The sequence below is a fragment of the Dermacentor andersoni genome, chromosome 1 (genome assembly GCF_023375885.2).
Source record: "Dermacentor andersoni chromosome 1, qqDerAnde1_hic_scaffold, whole genome shotgun sequence".
NCBI lineage: Eukaryota > Metazoa > Arthropoda > Arachnida > Ixodida > Ixodidae > Dermacentor > Dermacentor andersoni.
In genome coordinates, this window is record NC_092814.1 from 112006608 (window position 1) to 112022355 (window position 15748).

At 43.0% G+C, this 15748-nt stretch overlaps 2 protein-coding genes across 7 annotated transcripts in view; both read right to left on the reverse strand.

Moving 5' to 3' along the window:
• The window catches only part of Galphas (G protein alpha s subunit), a 218032-nt gene extending 213338 nt beyond the window's left edge, over positions 1 to 4694 (reverse strand). The window contains exons 1-2 of one of the 6 annotated variants that reach the window (XM_055061898.2): positions 4236 to 4694; positions 1998 to 2070 (exon numbers count right to left, since the gene is read on the reverse strand). In XM_055061898.2, coding sequence (XP_054917873.1) covers positions 1998 to 2070; positions 4236 to 4374 — 212 coding nt within the window. In that variant the 5' untranslated portion in view covers positions 4375 to 4694. The remainder of the gene's footprint in view (positions 1 to 1997; positions 2071 to 4235) is intronic. The other 5 variants (XM_055061899.2, XM_050193607.3, XM_050193608.3 and 2 more) reach the window with 5 other exon arrangements.
• Positions 4695 to 5256: 562 nt separating this feature from the next.
• LOC126545672 (CCAAT/enhancer-binding protein gamma-like) lies at positions 5257 to 11848 on the reverse strand. Its single transcript, XM_050193613.2, has 3 exons — positions 11766 to 11848; positions 11269 to 11386; positions 5257 to 9631 (listed from the first exon to the last, which is right to left on the reverse strand). Exon 3 carries the CDS (start codon positions 9572 to 9574, stop codon positions 9128 to 9130), a length of 447 nt encoding a protein of 148 aa, XP_050049570.1. The 5' UTR covers positions 9575 to 9631; positions 11269 to 11386; positions 11766 to 11848; the 3' UTR covers positions 5257 to 9127.
• Between the last annotated feature and the right edge of the window lie 3900 nt (positions 11849 to 15748).

Here is a 15748-nt window from a genome sequence, read left to right on the forward strand (position 1 = left end):
GCCTTAAAACAACAAGGACATGAGAAGACGCATCTAACACACCCACAATCCTACATTCAATAACTCGAACTGGACTGTCACTGAATGTGGCATTATGCATGGTTTATGTGCCTTCTTGTGTACTTGCGCCATTTTAATGCTATACCTCGCATTTGACAAGATGAACCATCAAGCCCACATCAGTACCCTCATTGGCCTTTGACAAGTTACGCAGCCCCCCCCCCCATTTTTTTTTTCTCTCTCTCCTTTACTTGCATTCAGCATTTTTCACGAGAGCTTGCATCCCTACCAATGTGAGAGAAAACAATTTCAATTGAATTCCCATCAGAACGGTACAGCACACAAACACTTATTTTTGCATTTACAGTGTCCAGTGAGGCGCAATCATTTTTGCCAGATGAAGTAGTAACGAGTGGCGAAATAAAACGCCAGAAATTAAGGGGATAGTATACCATGCCAACTCAGTCATGCATTTTTACTTTCCACCAGTCCGAGCATGTGCACGCCCTTTTGCCAGATTTGTTTTCTATACAGGACCAACACTGTCCTCCCAGTAGAGCTTCACACAAGCTCCCAGTGCTTATAGGAAAATTACTGTATTTCACAAACTCATGAACCTCACAGCAGCGCAGGCATCATGTCTCAAAAAACCACTGTGGTACTGTGCACGTGATGAGCTCGAAAGAAAATTGCAAGTGTAGCAGTTTGGGCAAGCTGGTAATGCACGAATAAATGTATGAAAAACGAGGACAAAGGAGAGAATGTCAGACACAGTGCTATGCATCTTCCTGTCTTTCCTTTGTCCACTTTTCATGTGCTACCTACACTGAATTCAACAGAAAACCGTTGGTATTTGTCAGCACCCCATGCAATGTTCACTTGCAGAAAGTGGCTGTGGCACAATGGTTAGAATGCACTTCATGAAATCTCATAATGGTTCATTCAATCCCAGGTATACCTGCCTCGATATCTTTTTTTTACACTACATTGTATCATCCCTGAAACAAAATGTGACAGAAGAACAAGCTCTACCATCCATTTCAAAGCTAAAAACTGCTGTTCACAGTAAAATAAACTAATAACAATGCAAATCCCTGAACCTGAAAACACAGCATCAAGGGAAAAGAGGTTTGAAACCAATTAATTATGAAACCCAATTTCCCAAATAATGCTGAAAAGCCAAAGCAATTTGCACCCTGCACACAAAGGCAAGAATTCTTGGTGATATTAATGAACTGAGTTTTCAAAAAAATGCTAACAAAGGAAGTCATTCCAGCTCAAGAGACCAGAACTCTCTCATGGAATGAATTCCTTTAAACAAACTCTGAACAATGAAATATTGGTGAGAGCCATCATTTCAATTTTAGGCACCATTAAACTCAGCAGATGAAATTATGCTTGAAAGCTACAGTATAAAGGAAATGCTAATGCTGCATTGTGCACTCATGATACCCTCCACAATAGAAAAATCCACAATGCAAAAAACCAAGATTTTCTCTCAAAATACAAGTTACCTTGAAAAACGCAAGTACCCTCCTGTTTCCAAAGGTGAACTTTCCATGGCACAAAAGCAGTAAAATTTTTCATGATAGTATGACTAGTCAGTAATCATGAATACAAAGCAGCTGAAAGAATTTACAATAATAAACCCATCTTTTTGAATGAGGACAAAACATTTCTATTTCTATACACTACTTTTCCTTAATGGAGGTCAAAGCGTAACGTGTTGTAACTTTCCCATCACAATTGAATATATGTTCCGTGAGCATTAAAATAAGGAATCAGAGTTCTAACTAGCAGTACACCAAAGCACCTTAGCACTTTGCCATGTATATTGAATTAATGTCCCTAGGAACATGTGGCATAATCATTATATCTGCGGCATTCAACGAGCAGTACCATGCAATTTGTGTAGTTTTTAAACGGCCCACACATCAAAGCACAATAGATTCGCGCACACAACCAAAAATGACAGATATAAAGAAAACGGAGCTCACTCCTCACTAAAACCATTCACATGGAGTATTCTCATCTGTTTCACTATTGTACTCTTTCCAGATTCACCGGCACCTGCAAAGAAGGAATCGAAGTACACCTGTCAGTTGACAGACAACAGCACTTCGTAATTACAAAACAAAGCTCAGAAGAGGACACAATTTTAATGCTAACCTTAACGACACAGTTGACGCCCGGGTATAGACTCGCAATCACAACAAGCAGCTGTTTAATAAACATTAAAATGACCCAAGCAAAATATACTGCATTTTTCTGAGAAATCACACCACTTGAAGTACATCAGTTTATAAAGAACGCAACATTGCACATGAACTCAAGAATAGTAGCACAATGGGTCCTTCCTTCCAGCAGCCACTACCACTTCACCTGACACGGTCCTCCCGTACATGGAAGGAGGCAACATAAAGCTCACAAAGGGAGTCTCCCGTTTGCTTAGACACGCATGGTAGAGAACACAAGAGAATTGTTGCAATGCCATCTGTCAAGGGTACCATCAAACCAGCCACCTACAAGATTCACACAAAGCTTTTCTTACACTCAATTGCCTGGTGGAAGCATTCACAAGGTTGCTTTCAATTAATGAGCATAAGAATTGCAATGAATGCTTTAAGTACATATGCACAATAAAATTAAACCTGGCTTGCTGCCACCAACACCAACACTTGTCAAGTTTAAAAGCACCTCGGTCTCAAGGATAATTTTAAAAGCCAGAGAAACTGTTGCAAGAAATTAGTGATGCTGCTTGGGTGAGTTGGAATTTCATACTGTAACTGGGTGGCGCTTCTAAGACAAGGACAGAGTAAGGCACACAAATAAACGGGATCGCTTCTGACATTTATTGAAACATACCGTGTTCAAATATATATATATATATATATATATATATATATATATATATATATATATATATATATATATATATATATACACACACACACACACACACACACACACACACACACACACACACACACACTATAGAGAGCCACGTGATACGGCCCAAACTGTATTTGGAGGGGTAGGTTAGCATGAACCTAAATATTATTTGACATACTTTTCAGCTACCTTCCAACAGGAATACAAATGCCTTGACTGCACAATTGAAGAAAGTTGTATAAAAAAGAAAAAGTACAATAACATGTTAATGTTTTGTTTTAATTTTAATGACTATGTCAAAATTAAAGCTAAACACTCCACATTTGAGTTCCAAATAATGGTTAAAAGAAATACTCAGAGTGATGGTAATATCAAATGCCACAAGGCAACTGAAGTAGCATTTTATTGCACAGATACTTAAAAAGTAAAAACTTGTTTGCAAGACCCAGACAAACGCAATAGGCGCAAGAGAAACCGAAAGCTTCAAATATATGTAACAGTTACCAGCATTTAGGCTAGAAAATTGTGGATACGGTTTTAGATCGAGCTCATTGCATTAGCAAGACATCCAGGCAAACATCAAGCCCAAAGCAATCAGCTATACAGGTATATTAGTTGTGCATATCACTTCAAAAACGGTACAGCAGAAGTTGCAGCACTCGGACATGCAACCCAATTGCAATATCGGCGAGTGCTATGATCGGCTATGATCACTCCGTAACGCTTCCATCTGGTGATTTGTTTTTAGTCTCGCACTTAGTTTCGGATCAACGCTAGCTACATCGCATCACGAACATACAATCAACCAAGAGCGATTTTTTTTCTATGTAATAAATCGCAAAACAAGTCGGCCGTCTCAAGAGGGGAATACCTCACACGGATATCTTGACCCGTATGGCTGGTACACACACAAGAGTTGTGAGAATAGGGTAGCAAGGTTCGGCCGATTATGTAGCAAGTTTTTGTAATGAAAAAGAAATTAAACAATGCGTGCGCACAAAGACATCAACACTTTAGGTTAGGCCTAGCCAAATCAGAGAACTTCGAGTCCGATATCACATTCGCCTCTACAAGGTACAGGTAGCCCGTCCAATTTCCCTCGCATGAGCAAAAATATGGAACGAAGCCATCAGACGCTGTACACAGAAACGCAGCAGTGTAGCGCCACTACAGTGAAGTTTCTCGAGCTCGAAGTGTGCTTCTCAACATTTGAAAACCCGGTTAAGGCAGTTGCCGGAGAGCACCCGTGCCGGCGGTGATACCCGAAAAGGTTTTTTTTTTTTTTTTCCCTACAACCATCAAACGATTTTCACTAACGTAACGGTTCAAGAGAGCATACCAACCTAGTAATAACAGCCGGTGTGTTGCTCTATAAATCTGTTTGTCCTTTTGAATCTGTTTCTCGATTTTCTTATTGGCTTCCTTCCGGCGTTTATCCTCTTCGGCGTCGCTTTTTGAGCTCGAGCCTCCAAAACAGCCCATGACATTAGGCCTAACAACGTCTTGCACTCCGCCGTTGGTTCCAAAGATTACCGCACAAGAGGAAGCAAACCACTGCAGTATAGTTATTCCAGGTACATCTCTGAGAAACTATCCATTGGGCCGGGTCCGTTTAGTCACCACCGAAAAACCTGCTGTCCATCTTCCGAAACAGGCATGGGTGTTATCCACCGAGGAAGTGGCTAGCGGAGGATGGGTGGGGGACTACCGCGCGCGGAGCATTCTGGGTAAAACTGGCAGCCCACCATGGGCGGGCGCAAATGGGCCGCTCCGGAGCGTCAGAAACGAGAGCGCATGCCGCACCGGCTTCAACCCCCCTCCCCCACCGCACGCAAAGCGTCGCCGCGCATGCAGCAAAAAATAACCCCGAAACGTGGCATTTCTCCTGTATACATACATACACATTGCGGCGCACGCTGTGTGGTCCCCGTTGACACGAACAGCGACATTAAGCATTCCCTGGCAGGTGAACTACACAAAATAAAGAAGGCCCACTAGGTCTCTTTTCATTTTCACCCTCGGTTTAGGACCTTAGAATTAAATGCAACGAATAGAAGAAAAAAAGCGAGAAAGAAAAAGAAACATCACGCTTTTAAAACCGTGACACTTTGCCAGAAGTGGTAAAACTCGCCTACTCCGCTTTTTTTTTTTCTTTTTTTTTTTTTTTTCAAGGAATCACGGCCACATTTAAGTTGCGATTTCGGCAGATAGCAAGGTCTAGTATAGCTCTTTTACAACACGTCCTGCTCGTAGCATCTGAAACAAAAAATTATGCCGGTAGACTCAATGACAACCAAGGTGTAATCACAAATATAAAAGTGTGATATGAAACGCCAGCACTGAAGTCTGAAAACATGGACCAACTTCAAGTTTTATGCACTTTAATTTCTTCTGAATATGAATTTCGCCAGCATGAAACATACTTCCAAAAGGGTCACACTGGTAAAACTTTCAGGCAAGTCACTAAACACATTTCTTGGTACTTTAGCAGCTAATACAAGTAAAAACATATGTTACACTCTGAGTACAAGCTCCCAATGACTGACAATGTTCATATTGCAGGAAATAAATACAGCAGAACATTGAGTGAATAAGATGTAACCCTGCTCAGATTCAGCCTGCCAGCAGCAATAACATAGACAATGTCACAAGGACTCGACACACAACAAAATAGAAAAACTTGCTCAGTTCCACATATGTAAATTCTACAAGGTCCAAGTGTTTCAGCCCTACACAAAATAACAATGAACCACATCTTGCACTACAAGGAGTAAATTTCTAGCAGTTATGTCTGAAAAAACATTTTTGTTTTGGAATGTTCATACAAGGGTGTAAAAAAAGACATGCAGAATCTTCTGCTGCATCATTCCACATCCTAAAGAAAGAAAAACTTCAGAGTTGGCTGCAGCCCTGCAGTATCAATTATGCTATTTGTGTTTAAGCTCCAAGAAAAATAAAATCGAACTATGAAGAGGTAGACCAGAGTACAACTGCACAATCATAATGGCTACTTCAAGCTTCATAGCATGATAACTTACAAGCAACTTGCAATCACATAACACTTTGCATAGATGCAAGTGAATTGCTTATGCTATGCTAATAATATAGTTCTGATATCAGGAACACCCAACTCCTGAATGGCATTCATAAGGGGTAACCAAAATATGTTATATCTTATATCTTTTGCATATGAATCATGTGCAGAAAACAAAAACTGCCAAAACAATAACTTAATGGCTTCTAACCAACAATGGACATCAACATAATATGCACCAGAAAATACAAAATCCTTGCATAGCTTGTATTAAAATGGGCATATATAGTAATATTTCACATCTAGTGCACTTCACTTCAGAATGATGCTGTAGCAACACCAATTGTAGAGTCCTTGCATTTCTGATAACAAGGAGTGTCCGAATAGCGATATTTATAATCAAATTGAATACAAATATTCAAGAAAAACAACATCAAAATATTGAGTTGAATATTTCCAATTTCTAAACGAAGTGACATAATTAAAAAGGTTTCAGTTTTGTGGAGTCTGTTATGCAACAAAATGCTTATTTACGTTCTTTCATGCAGCTAATGCTGTCATCAACTACATTTCAGCTCAAATAAGAAGCTTTGTAAACTAGAAACAAAGGAAAGGTGGTTGTACCTGGTGCACCATCACAACGACAGTAATGAAACAAAGAAATTGCAAGTCATTAGGTGCACATACTACAGTATGATGCTCACTGAAGGAGCTAAAGGCAATACAGCACCGGACATTGTTCCAAGGGAATCCAAACATGGGGAGACTTGCCAAATAAATTACAAATTGTTTTGCTTAAACCAAGACCGCAAACTTATAGGCTGCCCAAGTCAAGACATGCTTATTTAACAACTGCAACCTATTGTGCACAAGTGCAAATGCCGTTGCTCAGGAACTGGTGCGTCTGCATGACAGATGAGGTTATCCTGAAGCAGAATCAGTAAGAAAATTTTCCACTTGCATCAGCATTTCTCCCTGCAGACTGCAAAAATTTTGCCGTCCTTTATAGTATTCAAATGGAATAAACATTTGACGCTTTCGAATTGTGAATTCTGGATTACAAATCAGATAGCAAGGACTACTTCAATTGTACTAATTTCAAATATTCGCACACCCCCTACTTAAAAACACAATAACTTGATGACAAGAAACTTGTGAATTAAAGTGGAGGTTCCAGGAATGCAGACATAAAATGGACACAAAAGTTTAGCTGCCTGTGAGAACATCTTTGCAAGCTGTATACATGTGTTCTGGGCAGGCTGATTAACTAAGCAGTGAAAACTAGGCCATTATTTAGGTCGCTCTACTAAGGCCCAGGCAACAAGTATGCTTGCAGATGCGCGCAAGTTTGCGTCTGCACGCTTTGCACCTTGCGCCTGCCGCACCTTGTGAGAAATGACTGTTTGCATCTACAAGAGATGGGAGACGGCGCATGCTCACTGGGCTCATTTGTAGACGCCTCGGCAGACGGCATTTCATACTTTGTTATTGACAGTACTTCAAAATACTTCAATATTTATAAACATAGCTCTTCAATTTTGGAGCTGTTAGATCAGCACAAAAAGGAAAGAAAAAAGCACTTTCTCAGACGACATAAATAAGCCTCTCTAAGAGTTGATTGTACCATGTCGTGGCTGCTTAGCCAGGGGCAACAACACAAGGCAGTTTGAGCATGGGATATTAGTGAGGAGTTGATCACGAAATCATGCTGTGCTTCGACGCGTACTAGCTGTGCCACACCGTCCGTGCTTGTGCAGACACGATCTTGCACGCATTAGCAAATGTATGTGCAGTCTGGCCCTAAAGCCTGTGCCATTTATAAAATGAAATGTCCAAACTCTGTTAATCTATAGCACTTTACTAAAATATTAAAATAATGAACACATTGAATTCAGAGACAATATTGAGAGAAGTTGCAACAGAAAGTGACTTTTCTCATCAAAAATCACTAAAACATACAAAAATGCCTTTTTTTTTACAAATCTTAGAACATATATTATACAGAACAAGTGCAGCAACATTGAAACCACCAACTACTTAGCATTTGCAAAACTTTAGCAGAATATACATTATTGCACAGAAAAGCTACACTATTTTGCCAGCAAGTGAATCCGTACCTTTATACAAGACACAAGATATACATGAAAAAACAAAATCGTTTATGCAAACAATGGTACATGGCAAACCTCTACAAAAATTTTCACTTTTCATGAAACTTATGCAACAACAACGTCAGCTAAAACTACATGTCAGTTACATGCTTGCTCAGTGCAGGAAATAAAGTTACGTATTGCTTTACATCAGCAAAAACTGGTAGACAGCCTTCTTGTAAGAATAGGAGACCATTTCTAAAGACAAATCTCAGGCGGATGCTCATCAAGCAGTAAACACAAAATGTAAAACATTCATTAACAACTACAAACATATAGCATCAGAAGCTCGTAAAGAAAAACAAAAACTTTAATTGTGGGGTTTATTAATGTCCCAAAACCACACAGTGGGTTATGAGGAACACCGCAGTAGAAGGCTCCAGGTTAATTTAGACCACCTGGGATTCTTTAGTGTGCACTAAAAGCACGGCACACAAGTGTTTTTTCATGCCGCCCTCTCCAAACTGCGGCCGCCAGAGCCAGGAATTGTACACGCAACCTTGTGCTCAGCAGCACGATGCTATATGCACTGAGCCACCGTGGTGGGTCATCAAGAATAAGAAACTGTCTGTAGAGAACAACATAAAAGATGGTATCAGCACCTGGTTTTTGGGCATTTCTTTCTCTAAAAAAAAAAATTAAATTCTGGGGTTTTATGTGCCAAAACCAACATTTGATTATGAGGCTCGCCATGGTGAGGGACTCCGGATTAATTTTGACCACTTGGGGTTCTTTAATGTGCAATCAATGCAGGGTACACAGGCATTTTTCGATTTCACTTTTCAAAGAACGCAGGCAATGGAAGAATGGTGAACACTACTAATGAAGGGCGCAAGCATGAAAAATACTGACGCCCACTTAATCAAGTGCTCATTGCAGTAACCAGAGTACCCAAAGAAGATGGCATTACTGCACAGAAAAGCATGTGTGTAACATCAAGCACACAACTTGGCCGAAACACTCGGACTGAAGTTGAAGTCACTCCAAGCTACAGAGAATACCACTGTGACAAACAAGCAGTGGGATGACAATGGGCTGCTGGCACATGGCACTAGGAGCCCACATTCTTGGAGACAATTCCTTTGCTTTCTGGGTTGTCATCCTCATTAAGGAAGCTTAGGTCAACACCCTCAAGGCCTGTACAGTTACCACCACGACTACCACCTGTGGCCCCAGCATGAGCCAAGAAAAGGTCCTTTAGAAAGCTTAGCTCCTTGTTGAGGATCTTGATTTTGGCCACAAGCGCTTCATTCTCAGCCCTCAGCTGAGCAACCTTTTGCTGCGTCTCCTGAGCACGCTGCTTGGACTTGGTACGAGACTTCTTGACAGCCAGGTTATTACGTGCCCGATGGATGCGGTACTCCTCGCTGTCCTTGTCCAAAAGCGCTGAACGCTTGCCTCGACCCATGCTGCTGCTGCTGTCACTGCTGTTGCCACTAGTTTGCTTGCGTGGTGCCATCAATGCTTCCCACCACTCGGGGTCTCTCTTACATTGCATGCGGCCCCTCGGCACTGCCTGCCTAGGCCGAGATGTATGCTCCTGGCGTAAAAACCTCTGGATGGGAAACACACCAAGCGCATTGTGAGACACAAATCCATTGCCTTGTCAACAGTTTGCTACACTGAGAAAACTAAAAGTACCTGTATAAAGAAAATTCGAAAGTGTGACCCTATATGGGCTTCACAGTGCAATTTACGGAGTCAAGCTGAAGCCAAATATTTCAAGTGCCAACCAACCAGCAGTAGTGACCACTAAAAAAGGGATAAAAATGGAAGCTTCTCCTTAAGGCAATTGGGGCCCAATTCTATATATAAAGAAAGTTAATCAAAAATTTTTCACAATATACTTAATTACTAATAAAAAGGAAACTCTTAATAACCGATGGTGTTTTATGTCACAAAGATGCACATCAGACCATGAGGGATGCCACAGTGGTCGGGGAAAATGATAATTGTTTTTTACTTTTATACTTTTTCCTCACTGTTTCTGCTACCTCGGCAAAAAGGTAGCAATGCTGACACCACACAACTTCAAATGTTGGCAGCTGCATTAAACAAACATAATAACCTTTATGCAGTACTTGTATATACTTCATAACAGACACAACAAGAGCAACCACTGTCACTATGCAACATAATAAATTCCTCGGTCGATATTTTGGCTGTTTAGCCGAATCTGCGGAAAGGAGCCAATCGCGGCCAAGAATTTCGATCCAAATTGGGCTCGATCGCAATCTAAAGTAGCCGTGTGACACCGGTAAAATACATGTGGTAGAGAACAAAACTTATGCCATGCAAAGTAAAATCACAATAGTAGTAATGTTGTCAGGTCATACATCACCACCAGCTCTTCAGTTTGCCAGCCCTTAACATTTTTATTCAGCTAAAACTCAGTTTAAAAATTCGCATTTTATGAATTTTTTAAAGGCACCTGAAGAACCTACATACAAACAAGGCTGACATAACATTACAACTAAAAACAGAGGCAATCTAAGTACAAAAAAGCTGACAAACTCGGTAATCCCATCTAAATTTTGTTAATAAAACTCCACTCATCACAGAGAAGCAATGTTTCTACGAGTGGACAGTGCTTGCTTGAAATTTTTGAGCTGCCATGTAACGCACAGGGAGCTGTATTGTAAATGGGTGGCAGCATCGCATAAGTTCTGTTCAAAATTAGGCACCATTATTTATGCACGATGCGCAACATAGCACCTTCTAGGCAATGTTTTTGTCACACGGTTCACTAGTTTGATCGGGATCGAATTTCACGACCGCGATTGGTTGCTGCCTTGAGCAGATTGCTCAATCACTGGCGATCGAGAAACTCGATCCCGATCTAAGGAGAACCGCGTGACCGGGGTTTTATACAATATTCCTTAAGGCACGGTGACCGTACCAGATTCTTTCCGATTGTTCGTTTCCAATTTCTGACATAAGCACTGCACTATAACTATTATTTCGACAAATCTTGTTCTTGTTTATTTCATGGGAGGCATGTCACCTTTTTTTTCCTCTTTGGCTTCGAAACTGAATATTTAGTTTCACCTTCATTTAGGATGAAAAGAAGGTCTGTACTTTTCCGCAATCACATTTGACTAGCAAGGATAATTTTACATATTACACTGATATCGTTGCACTTCTACCTTCAAGTACGCTAGTTGAATATAAGCTAAACACCGAGCGACTTACTTTTTTTTTTTTCTCGAAACTGGAAATTACTCGAAGTCTACGGGACTGGTTCACTCTTGATGCCAGGCAAATAGTAAGCAGCGACGACTCCTGCAAATCTCTCGATATACCTTCCGATCTGAAACGGCACCGTAAATAAAAAGTATTGCAAACATCAAATCACACGTATGTCATTAGTATGCCTCGACATGCAGGTTTGTCGCGATATCACTGCGTTAAAGATCACGGCGTTTACGTCACAAGGCTAGGGTTCGTAGAGTCGTTTGTTTACTACTGTCCCTACCACGACAGAACGAAAAAGCGCTACCTAAATGAATTAAAAGCAGGGGAAACTCTTAGTAGAAACCGAACGGTTAATCTGTACGTTGGAATTTACTAGGTAACGTAAGAAATATCCCGAGACAATTAACATTAGTGAAGTACACTTGCGCTGAACTGACATTCCTCGCAGCATGAGTAAGTTCTGTTTACAAAAAGATACACGTGGAAAATCATGCCTGATACTGAAGCAATGATGCTCACGGTAGCAGTACCGGATCAAGAATATTAACTGGGAGTAATCATCACATATAAAGCAAGGAATGCCTTACAAAAACACGGGAACAGCTGCAAGATACGGCACTCAAACAACACCTCTCACGAAATTGCATCACAAAACGACACCGACAAGCAAGTCACTTCAGCCGGGAAATAAGAGCCGACGGTGGCCATTTGGCCAAAGGAAATTCACCGGACGTTACGTACACGACTATTTCCGGCTCCGCATGTGAGTAAGTTTGCGCTTGACTATCGGCGCCTTTGACGCTTCGGCTTAAATGAACTCGGCTTCTTTCTTTTTTTTTTTTAGCACTGCGTTTGTCTGAGGACAAGCAATGCCCGCCATCCTAAAGTCGCAGCTGAACAGCTTAATTTTCGATATGTTGTTATGAGGGAGCGGTTCTTCACAGCACGTATTCTGTGGTATGTTCCAGAATGGGACGTATATTTTTTCTTTCGCGCTCCTTTGTATGGGTAGGAATTTACGTTTACTAAGATTATTTTGAATGCGAAAACAAAAATAGTACTTGCAAACGAAGGCTTCGGCAGAGTCAGAACACCTGAGATTATAATAAAGCGGGCGGCGCCAGATCTAGGGCACTCAAGGCGCAGCGGTGGGTTCAAAGGTGGGGCATAGTGAACGGCGCTCCTTTTGTTCTGGGCGCCGAGGCCGCGCAGTTCAGGGAGGTGTTCGCATTCAGGGTCCTGAATATTTGGCTGCGCGTGTTCAAAAAAAGATTTTGCGCTTACAGCTGCACTGTTCTTGCTCAAATTTTGTAGAACGATCGCATTTTGACGTAGACTTCGTTTAGTATAACACTTGGCACAGTTCGGTGCCTAGTTTCTAAGAAAAAAGTGGAAATTTGCCTGCGCTTATGGGGATGCGAGCTGCTGCCGCGACGGCACAAGCATAAACTTGTGTCGTCACCTGTCGTCATCTCCAGAAAGTGGCGTTTCAGGGAGGGCAGTCGCGTATTCCATTCAAACTCTATGGCCTGTTGCAGGCATAGAGTCTCTGTATGGTTCCAGGAGCGGGCAACACGCGGCAGCCCTCCCTGAAACGCCACCAACGCTGCTTTCAGCAGATGACTGTAGGTGGCGACACAAGTCTGTGCCAGGGCCGGCTTTCAGACGCCATTTTTCACATAGACGAAAATAGTTTCTCATTTTTGCCTTAATAATAGGCGACTAATCGTGCCAATTGTTATACTAAACGAAGTCAACGCCGCCAAAATGCGATCGTTCTGCAAAATTTGAGCAAGAACAGTGCAGCAGTGAGCGCAAAACCTTTTTTTGAACACGCGCAGCCAAACATTCAGGATCCAGTACATGACTGGATAGCCGATCCCAACAAGTACATCTACAAAGTTGGTTCTTTATTCTATGACCTGCATCTCAACCCCGTGGCACGCGTCTCGGCGCCGAGACGCGGAGTCAGGTGTTGACATCTCTCTATGGCTTGGGCGCCGGTGTCACACGGCGCATGCACTTTTGAATCCGAACAAGCCCGATCTCGATTGAATTTCTCGGTCGTGATTGGCTCCTTAGCGCAAGCTGCGTGAGGGAGCCAATCGCAGTCGAGAATTTCGGTGCGATCAAAGTGCTCGTGTGACACTGGTATGACCGCTAGATCTCTTAATCACTCACAACCTACACTCTTAGGCAACGTTACACCCTTTGGCTTGCCCCTTCTGCCACACAACAATAATCGCTATCTGCCTTGATGCGTTTCCTTTCTTTAACTCTGCGAGCCCGGTACTTTCCAGTAAGGAACGGCACGCGCGTTATCAGCATAGAACAGTTTACACCCTTTGGAGTGCCCCTTCTGATAACGCGCGTGCCGTTCGTTACTGGAAAGTTCCGGGCTCGCAGCGTTAAAGAAAGGAAACGCATGAAGGCAGATAACGATTATTGTTGTGTGGCAGAAGGGGCAAGCCAAAGGGTGTAACTTTGCCTAAGAGTGTAAGAACAATTTACACCCTTTGGCGTGCCCCTTCTGCCACACAACGATAATCGTCATCTACCTTGATGCGTTTCCTTTCTTGAAAACGCCGCGCCAGCTACTTTCCTGTCGGGAATGCTATCATGTCTGGAATGCGCTTGTGCTTACCGACTCTGCGAGGTAGTTTTTAGCGACTCACAATCCGCAGTTCGCAACTACGCGCGGGGGCGCATTTCCTCCGAAGCTCTCCAGATTCTAAGAAAAGCTGGTCAACAGCACTTCGATAACAGCGCGATCATATGGTTTCCAGCGCACATCGCCACCCCACCGATGAGGGCCTCATTAACTTGAACGAGGTAGCACACCGCTCTGCGCGAGACCTGACTCGCCGCGCAGAATCGGAGACCGCCTCTTCGAGTTCGGAACTCCTGGTTCAAAACACGCGAGAACGCCTGGTCAGGTACAATGACATCACCAATCACTACCAGCTAGGCAGGCGGTACGTTGCTGCCCCCACCTCACCCTATGCTGAAACGTCGCCAGGCAGTCATCTGGCGACAATTGCAAACACAAACATTCCCCAGTCCGGTGCGATTGCAGCACATTTTCCCCGCGCAATACCCGACTTCTCTTTGCAAATTATGTCAGGAAAATAGAGCGACGCTGTCACACATGTTGTGGGAGTGTCGGGTTACATCAGCTACAATAGCAGTAGCTCCGGAGGCTCTTGCGTCGAAGTGGGCCGCCGCTCTGCGCAGCTCCAACCTCAAGACACAAGAGTGGGCTGTCCAGCAAGCCCGAGAGGCGGCGACGAGGCAAGGCCTCGAAGTCCCCTCATGGGAGACCTGAGCCCGGGTCGTCAAATTTGCCGGATTCAAAATAAAGTTGTTTCCATCCATATCATGCTGACAACGCGCATGCCGTTCGTTACTGGAAAGTACCTGGGCTCGCAGCGTTAAAGAAAGGAAACGCATCAAGGCAAATGATGATTATCGTTGCGTGGCAGAAGGGGCACTCCAACGGGTGTAAACTTTTCTTAGTGTATAGGCGGTGCACGAGGCGTATCACTCTTAAAAAGGTTGCACCCTTTGGTGTGTATATTTGTCCCACAACAATAATCGTCATCTGCCTAGCTTGCGTTTCCTTTCTTGAAAACTCGGCGCTCGCTACTTTCCTGTCGAGAATGCTGCGTCACACTGATAACGCGCGTGCCGTTCGTGACTGGGAAGTATCGGGCTCGCAGCGTTAAAGAAAGGAAACGCGGACAAGACAGATGACGATTATCGTTGTGGGACAAGATAAGCCCCAAAGGGTGTAAATTTTTCTAAGAGTGATACTCTAAAAAAAGTTTGCACCCTTTGGGGTGTATATCTGCCACACAATAATAATCGACATCTGCCTTGACGCGTTTCCTTTCTTTAACGCTGCGAGCCCGGTACTTTCCAGTAACGAACGGCATGCGCGTTATCAGCATGACATAGCATTCCCGACAGGAAAGTAGCGGGCGCAGCGTTTTCAAGAAAGGAAACGCATCAAGGCAGATGACGATTATCGTTGTGTGGCAGAGATACACTCCAAAGGGTGCAAACTTAGAGTGTATACACTTTAAAAACAGTTGCACCCTTTGGGGTATATATTTGTCCCACAACAACAATCGTCATCTGTCTTGCCCGCGTTTCCTTTCTTTAACGCTGCGAGCCCGGTACTTCCCAGTCACGAACGGCATGCGCGTTATCAGTGTGACGCAGCATTCTCGACAGGAAAGTAGCGAGCGCCAAGTTTTCAAGAAAGGAAACGCAAACCAGGCAGATGACGATTATTGTTGCACTCTTAAAACAGTTGCACCCTTCGGGGTGTATATTTGTCCCACAACAATAATCGTCATCTGCCTTGCTTGCGTTTCCTTTCTTGAAAACTCGGCGCTCGCTACTTTCCTGTCGAGAATGCTGCGTCACACTGATAACGCGCATGCCGTTCGTGACTGGGAAGTACCGGGCTCGC